Source organism: Lagenorhynchus albirostris, chromosome 2 (genome assembly GCF_949774975.1).
Source record: "Lagenorhynchus albirostris chromosome 2, mLagAlb1.1, whole genome shotgun sequence".
NCBI lineage: Eukaryota > Metazoa > Chordata > Mammalia > Artiodactyla > Delphinidae > Lagenorhynchus > Lagenorhynchus albirostris.
The window spans coordinates 183,909,247-183,927,317 of NC_083096.1; the positions used below are offsets into that span (position 1 = coordinate 183,909,247).

General features: G+C 57.2%; 1 protein-coding gene across 1 annotated transcript; it reads right to left on the reverse strand.

Moving 5' to 3' along the window:
• Positions 1-223: 223 nt before the first annotated feature.
• On the reverse strand, positions 224-17,951 carry DFFB (DNA fragmentation factor subunit beta). The gene is made up of 7 exons (XM_060141632.1): positions 17,727-17,951; positions 15,335-15,461; positions 12,125-12,313; positions 11,204-11,283; positions 9,095-9,265; positions 7,756-7,856; positions 224-1,391 (listed from the first exon to the last, which is right to left on the reverse strand). The coding sequence occupies exons 1-7, from the start codon at positions 17,847-17,849 to the stop codon at positions 1,157-1,159; spliced, it is 1,026 nt and encodes a 341-aa protein (XP_059997615.1). The 5' UTR covers positions 17,850-17,951; the 3' UTR covers positions 224-1,156.
• Between the last annotated feature and the right edge of the window lie 120 nt (positions 17,952-18,071).

Genomic DNA, 18,071 nt, shown 5'->3' on the forward strand with positions numbered 1-18,071 from the left:
GGGGCGTCCAGCCTAGCCCACGTCCCCACTTCCCAGCACGCTAGATCAGTGCCATGAACTGAAACAGCACTTTCAAATCCCACACTGAACTGGCGCCTTCTAAAATGTGTGTATATTTCAGTGACGAAGACAGAATGATTTGGGTCAGCTTCTTAAAAGTCATTGACTCATTTTTTTCCTCATTTTCATCATTCTCAATGAGGGCAAACTTTTTTGACGTGTCTATTTTTAAAAAATCTTTATTGCTTTCGTGATTATACAGTACATGTAGAAATTCAAGTAGTATAAAATGTGACTTTAAAAAGTAAATTTAAAAAAATTATGAAATAAATGCTCATTTCAAAAACTTCAAGTCTTATAAAATGCATGATTTAGAAAATTAGTCCTTTGTGACCCAGTCACCCCACCCCACCCCACCCCAGGTTTCCTGCTCTTCACACGCAGTGACGGTCTCTGCATGACCGGCACATACGTGTGATACACACCCGTGTCACACTGGGCATGGCCGAGCCACCTGCCTGCCTCGTGCACTTAACAGCCAGCTTCCCACTTCTCACATAAATGCCCGAAACTGTTACAGAGTAGATGTGTCAGGTTGAGTCATGAAATTAATGCTATCTATCTGACCATTTTGGACCCATAGAAACACCAATTGCCTATGGGTCAGCAGAATGCCACAAGCAGCCCCACGGACATTTGGAGGGTTTCCCACTTTCTGCAGTTAGAAATAATACAGCAGTGAATATCCTTGTATTTTACCCCAAAAGGGTCACGACTCTTTCGAGCATTTAGAAGAGACCAGAGGACGGAGTACTGCATTTGCCTGGGGCGTGGAGGCCCAGAGGAGCTGAGGGCTCACACAAGCTCCCTGAAGCCCGAGTGGCCAGGCAAGAGGGGAGCCGCCTGGCTGGGGACACCGCACGCACACATGGTTGAAGCTGGAGGGAGGCCACTCCTGAGCCTGGGTGTCCCGGGAGCCACCAGAATCGTCCTCTGGCAGCTGGGCTTGCAGAGGTCAGGAGACAGCTTCAGAAATGTGCTCAAACCAGAATCTGTAGGAAGATTTTTTTCAAATGTTTTCCGGGACTATTGGAGTGGCCAAAAAAACAAAAAAAGGAGCACCTGTTGGAAGGATGCACGTGCTGTCCGGGCTGCATCACCGGCGCTGGCGAGCACGCCGCTTCCTCTGGGGCACCGCCGGGGCTCGGTAGATCCTGCTGGGGTCACAGAGGAGTTTGTGGGTGGTCTTCTTGTGGCAGGCGATGTGGACTAACTTGAGGTTCTCAGAGGTGAAGAGCAGGCGGTAGAAGTACTTCCAGTCCACTTCTCTCCCCTCGGCGTCGTGGATGGCCGCGGCCAGCGTGGGGACGACCGTGCGCTTCTTTTCTATCCTGCAAAGCAAGGTTAGAGACGCCGTCTCTGCTGTCCAATTTGTCACAATACCCCAGGCACCTGCCAGGCCTCATTTCCTGTTAAAGCACAGAGATGGTTGAATGTGGTGTCTACTCGGCTGAGACATCCATGAAGGTTTGGCGGCTTCCAGGAGAGACAGGCGGAGATGGTTAAACTCGGCAGAGGACCTGCACTCAGGCCGTCCCAGACAGAGCAGGGCGGGCGCTGAAACGGGCTCACCCTGTGGCCATCGAACAAGCACTGGGGACATCCCTCCACAGGCTGGCGGGGGTGCAGCGCCGCACGCGGCCACGCCCGCCGGGCCAGCCAGCCTGGCAGAGCCTGATGCCGGCCACCCGGGCTTCTCACATTTTACAAGTAGATGGGGGACTTCCCTGGCGGTCCAGTGGTTAGGACTCGGCGCTCTCACTGCTGAGGGTGCGAGTTCAATCCCTGTTCGGGGAACTAAGATCCCACAAACTGCGCGGCACAGCCAAATTAAATAAGTAAATAAAAGTAGGTAGCGCATACTTTTTTAAATACTGAAAAGTGCACAGAGAAAAATGAGAGCCAACCGTAGTCCCATCACACTCACTCACCAACAACTTGGCTTCCTTGGTTCACACTTTGGCTATGTGCAGACTTAGCAAAGAATTGCCTGATACTGTACGAACGTTTTTAAAGAGAATCTTACAAATGAAGCTAAAGTCACCTCCAGCTGCAGCCTTCGCTCTCACTTCCCGCCTTCCCTTCCCAGAGACGATCTCTATTAAGGGTCTGACATGTGTCTTTCCAAATTTCATCCTGTACTTTTATACGCATATGTGTGTCCATTTAAAACAATCGTGATGTTATCTTTGTGTAAACTGCTTTCACTTATAAGCAACAGTTCAAAAGACCTAAGTAACCAGCCTAGAAGCTTGTAAACTTGACAAGATGGAATTGGAAACGGCACAGCTCGGGGGGCTGGTGGCAAATAGACCGGCATAGAATCCTGTCCCCCACGACACAGAAAAGGTGGGTAACAATAAATAAGTATCTGAGAGTAAAAGAAAGAAGGCGGCTCCCCTCTGCAGACACAGAAACCAATGCTGGACCACAGGACTGAGCTACGCTCCACAGCTCAACAGGGTTCCGGTCCTGATGGAGGCCCCAGGGGGCCTCAAGAGCCAGGAGGGGTGGGCCGAGATTCCCACCCCAGCCATTAGGGGAGGAACAGGTGCTGCTGGGGGTCCAGGGCTTTGTGAGGGGAAGGAAAAGCCTCTGCATCAATTACCAACTGCTGCATAACCAGCCCCCCAAAACCTAGCGGTTCTGTGGGTTGGCCTGGCCCAGTCACGGGGCTGCACTCTGCTGGGGGGTTGGCCAGGGGCTGGATCTTCTCCCCGCGGGGTCTTTCATCCTCCAGGAGGCCAAGTCAGGCTCCCCGGCGTGGTGAATGTGCGAGCCCTTGCCAGGCACCCCCAGGTTCCTGTCTGCTTGATGCAGTGGGGGGACGAGGTAAGGACACCCGGCAGGTGCTGGTCACAGGGCACCACTGGTGTGACCATCCTCCAGTCACGCGGAAAACCAGGACCATCAGCCCACCTCTCACACATCCAACTTTACGCTGCATGTGGTAGGGAACCCGCGAGCAAGGAAAGCCCCCTGAAAGCCCCGGGCACCTGGTGGAAACATGCAGAACCGCTCGGTGGGGACACCCGGGCCGTCTGCAGACACCTCCCACCGAGGACGAACTCACGGCCCAGACACACACAAAGCACAAGGAATGCACTGCAATGCACAGAAGGATGCAGCCAACGGTGGCGCCCCCAGTACCCCCAGGGATCTTAACACAGACCACTCCCTCTGCCGCCAACTGCAGAGCTCAGGGCCCCGAGAACACCCTCAGGGTCCACAGTTCACTGAAAGGACTCGGAAGGCCCCGAGAGCCTTCACACTTACAGTTTACAGCCACGAAAGCATGCAAATTAAAACCATCCAAGGTTAGGGACACACAGGGCGGGGAGTCCAGGGCAGCTCTGGCCGTCCCCTCCCCAGGGAGTCATGGACAGTGCATGTCCATGGACAGTGCATGTCCACCCAGCAGTGGTGGTGACAACACACGTGGAGAATCAGCAGACAGGGTCGCTCCCTGAGCCTCAGCACCCAGAGTCTTTACTGGGGCTCTGCCCTGTGGGCACAGCTGACCACCCACAGGCTGACCTCATCCCCAGCGCCCCCAGAGGGCAAGCTGAAACCACGAGACCCAAACCCCCCACCTTGGTCACACTGTTAGGCTGTCCAGTGAGCCCCAGGGAAACAGAGACACTAGCAGGCAGGACACTCCGAGGGCTCAGAGGTGACCTCCCAGGGGTCAGGGGCAAAGGCCAGACCTCTCTTTGCACACAACCATAAAATAAGTGTATTTAAACTAAAAAATAAAAATGAAAGCAGACTGGCAGGAAGAGGCGTGTTTTTAAAAAATAACCCAAAAGCACTTGTAGAAAGGAAATATGTACTCAATGCTGAATGCACAGACTGAATGCATCAGAGCTGAAGAGAGAATGCGTGAACTCAATGTATAGGAAGTGTATCAGCTCGGACTACCGTAACAAAATACCATAGACTGGGCGGCTTAAACAATAGAAATCAGTTTTCTCACCGTTCTGGAGGCTGGGATTCTGAGATCAGAGGGCCAGCGTGGTCGGGTTCTGGTGAGAAGTGTCTTCCTGGCTCGCAGACGGCTGCCCCCTCGCTGCGTCCTCACATGGTGGAGAGCAAGCCCTCTCTTCTTATAAGACCACAGTCCTATCAGATCAGTCCTATCAGATCCTCCCTTCCAACCTCATTTACGCTTAATCACCTCCTGAAGAGCCTATCCCCAGACACAGTCACCCTGGGGTTAGGGCTTCAGCACATGAATTTGGGGGACACAGTTCAGTCTGTGGCAGGAAGTCCCCGGGAAAGGGAATGTGTAAGAGCAGATGCAGCACAAGGAGGATGGAGGAGCTGGTCCAGGTACGTGAGGGGGAGTCAGAGAATCAACGCTGAAGAGCTTCCCAAAATTAAAGACAGACACATCTTCAGAGCAGAGAATACAAGTCCCGGTCAGAATTTAAAATGGAGATCTGTACTAGATACACATCATTTTCAAAGAGAAAGGGAAAGTCTAAAGCTGCCACAGAAAAGGCAGAGGAGACTGACGGCAGCCTTGTGAACAGACGCCAGAAGATGAGGTGTCATGTCTCCAAAGCACTGCGGGCCAAGTGGCCGCCGGCCTGGAGTCACGTCAGCTCAACAAGCGCTCAGGGCCTTTCTACGACCCCCGGACCCTCATCATCAGGGAGTGAGGCTGAGTGCCATGTGATCTGTGGGTGAGCGTAATCGAGGACCGACCCCGGGAACACGCCCACACTTTGTGCAGGGCTCACGGCGAGCAGAGGGGGTGACACCAAGGTGACTCCACGGGGCCTGGGGGCAAGGGGGACACAATTCTGCTTCCGATGTGCTTCTCTCAGGGGCCCCACTAAGGGAACACAAGCAGACATCTATTTCCCAAACCACCGAAGGGTGGGGTGATGGGCAACGGAAAAGGAAAACTCGGTTAAACACACAGAAAGCACAAAGGAGACCCAAAAGGGAAGGACCGGAACGGTGACTGGGAACCCAGAATAGACGGCTGAAGAAGTCCAAACACATTTCCTATTCATTCCACCAACACTGGCCACAGTGGCCAGACGCTGTCCTGGCTGCAGAAAGACGCTGGGGACGTGCCAACACCACTGACCTGGCAGAGCGCGATGCTGATGGGGAGCACGGCCATCACCACACGGGCAGAGGACGGCAGCCGTCAGCTCTGATGGGACCATCTCGGACCCCATGGGAATAAGAGCAAGTGGGACACTCACCCAAACCCGGAGACATGTCAGAGTCGACAAGAAAGGGGCGGAAAGACGGCAGAGCAGCTTAAATCCAGCCACGCAGATCTGAGGCCGCTCGCACTCACGCCCCCGCCACTGAGGCTGAGGAGGCGTGAGTGACCACAGCCGCGAGCGGGCACCAGGAGAGGCAACTAGGAACCTGGCGGCAACTGAAAACAAATGCCCACTTCTAACCAGTTCACGGAGCAGGGATAACATCACGACGGAAATGACAGAATCCTTACCCCTGAATAACAGTAAAATTACCGAACTCACAGGTGGTAGCTAAAGCTGAAACTGGTAGCCTGAAATGTACACGTCAGAAAACAGGAGAGACGCAAATTAACTAATGAGCAAGAAGAAACCCAAAAAAGTAGAAAGAAGGGATACAAAATAAAAGGCAAATGAATGAAGTTAAGGAAAAGGCCGAGGATGGTTTTGAAAAGAGGGAGGGAAGCGCTGATCCCAGACAGGAAGACTTCTCGCAACACCGGGTATTGGAGGAGCGCCCTTAGCCCTCGGGGAACAGGACCCCTGCCCCGCCGCCCAGCCCACACGCCCGGAACTCAGGCGCGGAACATCCTCCCAGGACAGGCTGCACCCCCGTACGTGCACCCCTAAGCCTGCACATGCGCGGTGCAGCCCTTGTGGTGTGAGGGGGCCCGAGGGGTGAGAGAAGAGGGCAGGCTGTGGACTGCAGGCCACTGCGGCCACGTCCCGGAGCCCTGAGAAGTCCGCCGCCTGGGACCAGGAACCTGGCCTGGGCCGCGGTGACACAGTCCAAGGGGGAGGACAGCACGTGCTGTACTGACAGTTTGTTACTCTTTAGTGTTTAACTATTTAAACACGTGGCTTGTGGCTTCAGCCCCATCAGAGTCGGGGTAGGCCTGTGTCCACGTCTCAGGGAAACAATCAGACCAGTGTTTTCAAACCCCCGCTGCCTGCTGTCAAAACCGCATTTTAAATTAAAAGCCAGTAGGTGTATCTATGCGGACGTATGTGTATTTAGAAGAAGAGCGGCAGTGTAACTGGCGCGTTTCAGGAGACATGACTCAGGGTCTGGCGTGCACGCTGCTGCTTCATCCGTGTTCTCTTCTAGGCCGGCCTGTTTCCCTCCTTAGATGCTGGCGGTGTGGCCCCTAGTGGGCCGTGAAAAGACAGGAGCAGACAGATGGCATGGAGCCCAGAGATCATCTTGGGGTGCTCCAGGCAGGTCAGAAACAGCACAGCCAACCAGTAGAGAAAAACTAGGGTATCTTCATGGTACAGGAAGGGAAGGATTTCACACAAAAAAGAAGAGCTACATCTCAGTACACTGGAATTTAAACCCGTGACGATCAAAGACATCCCAGAAGCGAAAGACAAGCCCAAACTGTAAAAACATACCTGTGACACAAAGAGCCACCAAAGAATCAGTAACCAGGACGTGGAAAGAATTCTTACAAATTAATTAGAAAACCAAAGCCCAGTAAAAACTGAGCGGAGGAAGCAAGAGCCACTTCACAGAACACAAGTGGCCAATAAACACACGGACGTTCAACCTTCCTAGTAATCAGGCAAATGAACTGCAACAGGAGAATCTCTTTCTCGCCCATCAGACTGGGAGAACGCAAAAAGAGTACTGATCCCAAGAGGTGGTGAAGCCTGGGGCGCGTGAACTCACAGCCAGTGAGGGTGTCGGTGGGACCACCCTGGAGAGCAACCCGGCAACACGCAGGACGGGAGACAGGGGACGTTAGCAGCCAGCACCCGACGCAGGCAAAAATCCACGTGTAACTTTACAGGAGGCCCTCTGCGTGCAGAGTTCCTTCGTATCCGCAGCTTGGCATCTGCAGAGTCAACCGATGTGGATGGAGCAGTACTCTAGTATTTCCTACTGAAAACTCCACGTGTAAGTGCAGCCACGCAGTTCAAACCCCACGTTGTTCAGGGGTCAACAAGAAAAGCATCTCAGTGAAAATAATAAAATTTTCCATTTCTGCCCTTGTTTTTAGAATGAGCTAATACACACATAAAATGATCCTGCCAGCCAAGACCTGCTAACCCTGGTTGAAGCAGGAAATGCCCTACACGTCACAACGCAGAGCTCCCACTCCCTGGGCGAGGCAGGGACCCCACACAGGGTGCCCGTGCCACACCGACCGGGCCCGCAGCTGCCGACCACTGCCTCCGCCCACAGGTGGGCGCTGGCGGTGGGAAGGGACGCGCGGGGTTGCACAGGTGCGGACGGGGATGTGAGCCCACCGCGCTGAGTGACACCCGCCACGCAGCCCAGGAGCGTCAGCACCGCACAATCCCGGCAACCCCTTCCACGCCACACGCCCACGACGTCTGTGGGTCCGTGACACGTGCGCTGGGCGCGTGGCGCACCAGGCAGCCCGCCAGCCGCGGAGGCCGGGCAGCGCCAGGTCGCAGGTGCACTCCGGGTCTGTGGTTGTGGCCTTCAGCCCCACGCACTCACACGTGGTCCAGGTTCCAGGTGCTAAAGAGGACGCGGCTCTCCCTGTTGCTGTAGGGGTTGATGGAGTGTCTGGAAGCACAGTCGTCCACGTCAAAGGGACCCTGGGCCGAAAGAGAGAAGGTAAAGGCCACGAAGCCAAGGAGCATCTCACTGCCGCTCTGCCCGCGACAGAGGCACCCCTTGGCGGGGCCAGGCCCCTATAAAGAGTCTGTTCAGGAGGTAAAGCATCCTGCCCTGGAACGGCACCCCATTCCCTCATGACCCCGGGGTGATGCTCTGCGGCTGCGAAGGGGACAAGTGAGCCTATTGGCCGTTTGGGGCGCCAGCTTTCCCCATGCTGCTCCCATCACACGACTGCTCCCCTCCTGTCTCCTCCACGGCTTCCCGGCATTTCCCTGAGACCCTGCACAGGCTGGGCCTCGGAGACGTGCGAAAACATCTCCTCCTCCCTGAAGCCCCCAGCCCCACTCCGGCCCCCGAGGGCCCTCACAGCCGCCCCGCAGGAAGCCTACCGCCCGACTCGCTTAGAGGCCTTTGACCCAGAGCCTGCCCAGGCCGGGGTGAAGGGTCTGGTCTCTGTCCCCGCCACACACACTGCCAGGCTCCAGGCGCACCCCCCCGGGAGGGAGAGGTCGGCTGTGTGTGAGGTGTGACGCGAAGCCAGCTGGGAAGGAACGGCGTTTGGATGTTCAGGGCCCGTCACGCGTGGGAGGGGCTGCCCGGTGGGGACAGAGGCATGGGGGCCTATGGGAGGGAGGCCGCGCCCACCCCTGCCCACTCTGGGCCCAGCGCCAGCGGCAGGAGTGGATTTTACTGGAAGTGCAACGTACAGCTTGCAAAGCGCAAGATGTGCCCTTAGCTGTCTCCACAGCTCAGAATGCTGCTTCCAGCTGATGCCACCCACCGCGGTGCCAAGCTCAGCCAGAGCCCGAAATGTCACATCCGGCCACCACCCTGCAATCCTGATGCTCTCTCATCCAGGATTTCCCAGGGTGGCATCAGCCACCCAAACGAATGCCATCCCTCCTCTCACACCAGGGTGGGGTCTCGGCTCACGAGCAGTTGTGTCCTGCCTCCCGCGCCCGCCAAAGCGGTTCTCAAGTGAGGGCCCTGAACCAGCATCACTGTGGCACGTGTCAGAAATGCAGGCTCTCAGGCCTCACCAGAGCTGCTGCAACAGAGGCCCCGGGAGGGGCCCAGGGGGCTCACGAGCCCTCCAGGGGGTTCTGACACCACTGACGTCTGGGAGCCACTGGCTGAGACCCTCCCTCACCCCGAGAGCTGCCCCAGCTCACCAGGCCCTGGCCGGGGTGGCCCCGGGCACGCACTTGTAGCTCACCTGGCAGGAGAACCAGCCTTCGGGCGTGCAGAGCCGGCGGCCAGCCTTTGCCCCCCTGTCGAAGTAGCTGCTATTGTAGCGGGCGGCCTGGAGCTTCTGACACATGGCACCCACGACCCGCAGGTACTCTTCCCGAGCCTCCGTCACAACCAGGGACGCGCCAGACGTCACCTAGAAGAGGCAGGGGCACCGCTGGACGCGGGCCATGCGCCCGAAAGCCCACCGCCGCCGGGGTCCCGGTCCACCAACGCCACAGCCCTCAGAGTCCCGCCCCCTGGGGTCCCAGCGCGGCCCCGAGGTCGGGATCCGGGCCCCGCCCCCTGGGGTTCCAGCACAGCCCGGAGGTCGGGGGTCTGGCCCCCGCCCCCTGGGGTCCCGGCATGGCCCCGAGGTCGGGGGGTCTGAGCTCACACCGACTGTGCCTGTCTGACGCTGGGAAATTTCTCTGGGCCCGTGAGATGGAGCTTTGGTCACAATCAGATAAGAACTCAAGCTCCAGGCATCCTGGCCGCCCTGTCTCCCACGCACTGCCCACTGCTTTGAAACCCGAGAGGAAGCGTGCAGGTGAGGAGTGACCAGCGCACTGCCGCCCACTGGGGCGCAGGTGGAGAGTCGCACCCATGGGCACAGCTGGGCCCACAATGAGCGCTGGGCAGAAGCAAGGAGACCGCCTGGCCCAGTGGGAGTGACAGCAGGGCAGCAGATGGGTCCTCACCGGACAGGGGGCTGCATCCAGCAGGGGCTGGGAATGATGCCCTGGAGATGCCCACCCGCCAGCGCGGGGAGCATGTCCTCAGCAACAGAAGGAGCCTGAGGGTGGCCACTTTCAGGCAGAGATGGGGGCAGGGGGAGAGGGGGATCTGGACCAGGCCCCAGGACCTCAGACACCCCAGTCCTGAGGTTTCCTTCTGTGTAACGGGATCTCAACAGAGCACGTGTGGGCAGTTCTGCGGCACCAACGTGCAGCCAGGCGCAGGTGAGGGGTGCGGGGGCGGGTGTCTGCAAAGGACGAACAAGACGCCCCACGGCTGACGTCCAGCCGCGCAGCACAGGGGCAATGGCGCCCACGGGCCTCTGCGGGAGCGCCCAGCCCACCCCCGGGCTCAGCGCCAGTTCTCTGAGGAGCTGGCACGGAGGGCAGAGCCTGAGGGCCCTTGCCTGCCGCTGCCCCCAAACCCACCCCCTGCCGCCTGTCCTCCCATGAAGGGTGGAGGAGATCCGCCCAGAACCCAGCCTCAGGGGCCAGTCAAGCACCCAGGTTATCCTCCAGAGAGGGGGCAACGCACCCCCAAAGCACCACGGGCACCAGTCCCCTCCACGGCCTGCCCTGCTGAAGGTCGTCTGTCAGCTGGGTCACCTCCCTGCTGAAAAGGAGCGGGACAGAGTGCACTGGGCCCGAGGACCCATGTCTCCTCGGAGGTGAAGTGCGTCTCCATCGGAGACTTTCGGCTCTCAGCCTGTATCAGCCTGCTTCTCACACGTCCCGGAGGGGAGCCCAGAGTCAGAGCCTGGACCCACCACGACTCGGAGCCCCTGCTGCTGCTTCTTGGAGGTCAGACAGCTGCGCCTCGCACAGACGGGAAAGTCAACGGCAGCGCTGGGGACAGAAGAGCAGCTGCCCCTCCCCACCCACCGTGTGGGCGTCCATCCAAGCTAATGGTGGACGGAGACGGCTACTTGGGATGAGTTCACGTCGAAACTGAACCGCCCAACAGATGAAGGTGTTCAAAGGTGGGTTCACTACTCACAGCCCGTAGGGAGAGTTCACGCAGACTGCAGGGAGGCAAAGTCTGCAACCCCGGACCCAGCTTGAGCTCTGACAAGTGGAAGCCAGATGTCGGCCGTGCGGGGGGCTCCCCGGGCAAGCGGCCCATCCATTGCTGGCTCACGTCCACCTGCACCCAGACTGGCATCCACAGCAGCACCTGCCCCTGAACCTGCACCCATGCCAGCACCCACCCCAGCACTTACACCAGCACCTGCACCTGAACCTGCACCCACGCCAGCCTGTGCGCTCCTCCAACATCCATGCTGGCCCTGGAGCAGAGTCCCAACAGCAGAGCCCGCTTCCAAACCCGCCTGGCACACCCAGCATCAGTGTGGACCTACCTCTCTCAGGTAGCTCCGGATCCGGCTCTCACAGCTGTATCTCAGGTAGCCAGACTTGTTCCTAAACCGGGACTCCAAACCTGCCGGAAGGAGAGACAAGACGCCTGGAGCCCAGGGCCCGTGCTCTCCCAGGAGGGGCGGAAGGTGAGGGTCGTTTTGCTCAGCTCCATCTAGAGACGTTCTAATGGGGACCTGCACGCTATCCCTGGATTTTGTTCATTTGTGGAGAAGTCTGGTCCACCAGCACGGAGCATCTCAGAGGCCACCGAGGGGCTCCTGCCTGGTGGCACCTCCAAGCCCCTTTCCCAAGAGGGCTGCAGTCGCTCAGGGCTCCCTCCGCCTGGCTTGAGAGGCCAGTCGAAAAGGTGGGAGCAGCCCAGGTGAATGGATAAAGAAGATGTGGTCCACCCAGGTGATGGAATATCACGCAGCCTCAAAGAGGAAGGGAATCCTGACACCTGCTTCCACATGGATGAACCATGGACACATTAAATGCTGAGACGCCGATCCCACTCGTACGAGGCCCCTGGAGGAGTCAGAATCACACGGGCAGGAAGAAGGCTGGGGGCCACGGCTGCGGAGGGTGGGGAGCGATGTTCAGTGTGGGCAGAGCTTCAGTTTGGGAAGATGAAAATGTCTGAGGACAGATGGTGGTGACGCTGCACAACAACGGGAAGATATTTAATGCCAGCGAACTATATGCCTGAAAACGGTAAAGACGGTGAATTTTACCTTATGCCTACTTGACCACAATTGAAAATTAAATAAAAATAAAACGGCCAGTCCCAGGGCTGCCTGGCCCCTGGCCCCGCGCTTGGGGAGCCCCTGGTATGGGAACTGACACAGATCCCATGTCCCGGCAAGCTGGCCCGGAGGAAGCACTCCCCACCCGCTCCCTCCAGGCCCGAATCCGTGAGGCACCTTCGAACCACGGCGCGTCCTCGGCCCTGGTCTCGGCTGCGATGTTCTCGCTGACGGTGCCCAGCAGGTCGGCCAGGAGCTTCTGACGCAGCGGGGCCCGCTCGTCCGACAGCAGCTGTCGGGCGGCCTGGATAAGCTCTGCGTGCGGCTCCTGGAACACGCTCAGGAAGCGGCTGATGTCACTCACGTCTGCCACCAAAGGGAACAGAGAGGCCACCAGGCTTTGGAGCACTGCCTCGGGGAGACCACCTCCTCCCCCAGGACCAGCCAGACCCCTGCCCCGACAGTCACCAGCCCAGGGTTCCGGGCCTTAGGCCTGGCTGCCCGCGCCCGGCTGGTGTGAGGACAGACAGGGAGGACACGGGACGCGGTTTGGAAAACGAAAGCCACCCAAGCGAGTTGCCGCCCTTCCTCTCAGCCTTCCTTCCTCCAAGTGAAATCACCTCGTCTTGGGACCTCCCTCGAGACCTCTCACACTCCAGGTTCGTCCCTTCACTGTCCTGCTGGCTCCCGGGGCCTTTCCGCTCACACCCGAAAGCCGCAAGCCCTCCGAGCAGACACCTGGGACCGAGGGCTTCACAGCGTCCTACAAACAGAAGTCCAGACGCACGCGAGGAACAGGCCGCACGGTCCCGAGGGTCGTTCCAGGGATATGGGGCCACTCAGGGTCCAAACATCAATCAGTGTGATCCACCCTCAACAGGCTAACCAAGAAAAGTCACATGATCATAGCAACTGGCGCAGAAAGACAGAGAAAACCTTCAAGACCTAAAGCTTCGTGAAAAGGTCTCAGACTGAACACCAAAGCCATACGCGGAGAAGGATAAAAGGGGACAAGTTGGATTTCATCAAAATTAAAAATTTTACTCCATGAAAGACACGGTTAAGAGAACGAAAAGACAAGCTGCAGGGACTTCCCTGGTGGCGCAGTGGTTAAGAATCCGCCTGCCAATGCAGGGGACACGGGTTCGAGCCCTGGTCCGGGAAGATCCCACACGCTGCGGAGCAACTAAGCCCGTGTGCCACAACTACTGAGCCTGTGCTCTATAGCCCGCAAGCCCCAACTACTGGGCCTGCGCTCTATAGCCCGCGCGCCACAACTACTGAGCCTGAGCTCTAGAGCCCGCACTCCACAACTACTGAGCCTGCGCTCTAGAGCCTGCACGCCACAACTACTGAGCCTGCGCTCTAGAGCCCGTGCACCACAACTACTGAGCCCAAGTGCCGCAACTACTGAAGCCTGTGCCCCTAGAGCCCATGCTCCGCAACAAGAGAAGCCCCCGCAAGGAGAAGCCCGCACACCGCAACAAAGAGTAGCCCCCGCTCGTCACAACTAGAGGGAGCCCGCGCACAGCAACGAAGACCCAACGCAGCCAAAAAAGATTAATAAAATAAATTTATTTTTAAAAAATCACATATACTCTTTGGCTCAGCAATTCTACTCCTAGGAATCCTTCTCACAGAAATAAAAGCATAATGGTCATAAGAACATATTTATAAAAAGAAAAAAAAAGACAAGCTGCAGACTGGGAGAAAAGATCAGTGTCAACAACACATCTGACAAAGACTCATCCAGAATATATTAGGAAAAAACTCACAAAACGCAACCGTAAAAAACACCCCGTTAGACAATGGACAAAAGACACTTCACAGGAAGGTTTACAGATGGTAAATCAGCCCAGGAGAAGATGGTCAACACCATCCGTCGGGAGGGAAATGCAAGTCCAGACACCATCGCACACCCACCAGAACGGCTAAAGTGAAAAAAGCGACAATGCCAAGAGCTGGAGAGGCCGTTCTCGTCCCTGCTGTGGAGATAAGATGGGACCGCAGCTCTGGAAAGCGGCGTGCAGTTCCTTTGCTTTCCTTTTTTAACAACTTTATTGAGACTTAATTCTCTAGAAGTACAAGGAAGAAGGCTGCTTGCCACTAGGAGCGCACAGCAGACATGTCACCTTCACTGCTGACAGCAGCGTCCCAACCGAGGGGCGAGGCCACACCTGCACTGCTCTCGGGCTTCTCTCTCCGCCCTTTCGGCAGAGGAGGTAGGACAACCTCGGTCCTCAGAGCTCCACTTCCTTCCCCAGGCACCAGAAACATCTCCTAAAATGGAAGCCCCTTTGCACAAGGGCCAGACGACCCTCCCAGGGAAAGGGCACACACCTGGCCACCGGCCTCTGGCTCCAGAGTATCACTTGTCATCCAGCACAGACCCCCCCAAAGAACCAACTCCTGCTCCAATAAGGCAGCCCCGGCAGGAGCCTAAGGACGGTGTGTCCGCAAACCCGACAGAGACCAGACACTGAGCACAGCATCAGCCACCAGCCCATCCCTGAGACAGTTGATAAAAGAAACGTTTACATATTGAGATGCAGGGACGTTGTTCTGGCTTCCACATGAGTTAACGTGCATTTGATGCTAACTAAAACAGCCTTTTTGTGGCTGATCAAACATACACTGCACATCTGCTTTAATTATTAAAGAAAAGGGCGCACTGACCAGAAGTAAAGAACATCCATGTTAAAGATAAAAATTAATGCCCCTCTTCCTGGGTCACCAATGCTGGTTACTCCCTCGATCGTAAAGCTCCCTCCCAGGTGCCAAGCCCATGCTGACTCGCTGTGTACGTGCTGGTCTGGTTTTTTTTGAAACCTCGGAGAAATGCATCCCTGCCTTGTTTAAGGGTCTTTGTTCTGACAAGACATAAAACTGTGCTGAAAACCCTGCTTCTCTGGAGCAGTTTCTCAGAGTAACCTGGGAAGAGGGCTTCTGGGCTATAGGTCTCAGTCTGGCTCAGATAAAACTGTTCTGTTCTTATTATTGATTGGTTATTGGTTATTTTCCGCAACAAAGCCCAGCAGAACAGGACAGCCTCTCTCTCTGGCTCTGCCTTCCCCGCAAAACTGGGCAGGCTCCCACCCGCAAAGCCCTCCCTTCTGCCCTTAGGGGTTACTAGGACACTTCAAATGAATGTAGATAAAACTAAAGGAATTTCTTAAAAAGACACATAGACCAAGCAGCTGGACCACTGGCCTCCTGGCCAAGAGGATGGACAACACTGCCATCTGATTCTGCCTCTGGGGCTTCCTCCTTCAGAGCCCAGAGTAAGGGGGACCCCTCCCTCCCGGGGCTGGCACCCCCAGGCAGGCCCTCTGCACCTCCAAAGCCGCACCAGCTTCCCCACAGATCTCCAAGGTCCCCGCCACTTACAACCCTGCCAGGTCTGCCCCGCAGTGAGAAGCACGAGCTCCGAGTCATCAGGGACACTCCAGAAGTAATCTCCAGTCACCTCCGTGCCATCCTCGTAGAGACACAGGGTGGAGCCAGGAATGGGGAGCTGGGAAGAAGCGGGGGAGGGGAGAGCAGGGTGGGATGCTTACTTCCTGGATCTCGGGCGGCCCAGTCTTGGGGTGGCGACCTGAGGTCTTCCCATCTGCAGCCCTCACAGAGAACAAGGAACTACTACGCTGTAAAGAATCCCACTCGAGATGCAGTCTGCACGGACAGAGCACGTCCAAACAAGGGCATGTACTGTAGGTCGTTCTAAGACCTGGAAAGTCATAGAAATACATACACGGTGATAACCGCTTTGCAGGATTCACCACTCGGACCCTTCAAACCGAGCTCCTCCAGGGCACTTTAAAATCCAAGCCTGTGGGCTTCCCTGGTGGTGCAGTGGTTGTGAGTCCGCCTGCCCATGCGGGGGACACGGGTTCGTGCCCCGGTCCAGGAGGATCCCACATGCCGCGGAGTAGCTGGGCCCGTGGGCCATGGCCGCTGGGCCTGCGCGTCCGCGTCCGGAGCCTGTGCTCCGCAGCGGGAGAGGCCGCAGCGGTGAGAGGCCCGTGTACAGCAAAAAAAAAAAAAAAAAAAAAAAAAAAAAAAATCCAAGCCTGTTTCCAAAAATGACCCTTGACTGCTTGCACTAAGCCTGTAAACACACCCCCATCAATGAGGCTCATTGCCCGACAGGTGTCAGGACACATCGCCTAGCGCTCGAGTTTCTCCCTGGGCACCAATTAGTTAAGGAGAACATCTTTACTGAGCAGGACCCACCGCCCCTGGCCACGGAAGTGTGATCAGCACACGAGACTCTTAACTTGCTGAGGTTTAGTCCTCTGTTGCTCGACACCAATCAGTTTTACAAATTTTTTTTGACAAATTTATTGGAGTATAATTGCTTCACAATGGTGTGCTAGTTTCTGCTCCATAACAAAGTGAATCAGTTATACATATACATATGTTCCCATAGCTCTTCCCTCTTGCGTCTCCCTCCCTCCCACCCTCCCTATCCCACCCCTCTAGGTGGTCACAAAGCACCGAGCTGATCTCCCTGTGCTATGCAGCTGCTTCCCACTAGCTACCTATTTTAGGTTTGGTAGTGTATATATGTCCATGCCACTCTCTTGCTTTGTCACAGCTTACCCTTCCTCCTCCCCATATCCATTTTTAATAGCAACTCCTCCCCTCTCCCCGACCCCACACATGCACACACAACCCCAGCACTGATCTAAGCCCAGTCGAGAAAATTAATTCAATAAGGGTAAGAACAATGGCTGAAATACCTAGAATATTCGTGCCAAAGGGCTTTTAGAGGCCTCTGAGCCCAACCCTTCATTCTACACCAGGGGAAACCAGGCAGGGAACGGCCTGTGCCCTGGAGCACTTGAGCCTACGAGCACTGGAACCAAGTCCCTGGGTCTCAGGCCAGAGATGTCGTGACGCTCACGGTCAGAAGGGGGAAGTTTCCCAGGCCTCTCTACAAAGTCCCCCTGCTCTGACGGGGCCGAGGAGCCAGAGGAGGAGGTTGGGGGCTACTCCGCAGCACAGGAAATGGGAATTCCCTGGGGCCCAGATGTCTCCCACACTCCCTGGTTTTGAGGCACAAAAGCAGCACCTCCTATTCTCCCTAAATTTCTTCCAAGCGGGTGGGATCCTAAGCGCTGGGGCAGAGGCTTCACTCAGGCCATCTGCTGAGATGGAGCACCAGGCACCAGGACCCAGAAGCCGGGAAGGACCCCAATTCCCCCGCCACCCGCCTGCAGCCCCCGCACCCGCAGAGGCTGGGCTAAGAGGCTTCCAGCGTAGCTAGACCGGGGTTTAAACACCGGCCTTTCCTCAGTGGCTATGACACGTTGCTTAGTCGCTCGGTGCCTCAGTTTCCTCATCTTTGAAATGGGGGTGTTAGCGCCCGATTCACAGGGCGACAGGTGGACTCCACGACAGCCCACGTAAGGAGCCAGGATGGAGCCCGGGGTCGGGCACGTGGCCGTCGGCAGTGGTCAGGCTCAGGCTTTCCGCTCTGGGGATATGGACAGTGCCCCCTCCCAGAGACTGTCATTACTCGGGGACGCACTGCGGCTCGGTGCAGCCTGAGATCGGCCAGTGTTGACAGTGCAGGACGACGGGCCAACATCTTCCCAGCTCAAAAAGAGTGCTCTGGGCAGGCTCGCTCAGTCAGACTCGCCCCACCCCCCCCACCCCCACCGCCACGCGGCCCGGGGCGCCCGCAAGCAGAGGCCCCCAGCCCATCGGCCCCCAGCTCCTCGGCCCGGGGAGCACCTGCAAGCGGAGGCCCCCCGCCTCCCGGACCCCGGGGCACCTGCAAGTGGAGGCAGCCCTTCCGCAGCACTTCCTCGCAGTTCCTGCCCGCCACCCCAAATTTCTTCTGGTTGTGCAGGGCCCGCAGCTTGAACCTCTTGAGCTTCTGGAGCACCGCAGACATCCTCAGAGCCTCCGGCCCCGCGGGCGGCGCCTACGCGGCGGGCCGCGCCGTGTATCCGCGCCTGGGGGTTTCCACGAAGGGGAACCAAGGCCCCGCGCCGCCTCCGCCCCCGAAACTACACTACCCAGAAGGCCCGGGAAGCGGCGGCATGACCCCGCCTTGTGCGCAGGCGCCGTTCCCTGAAAACTACATTACCCAGAAGGCCCAGGAAGAGGCGGTGCG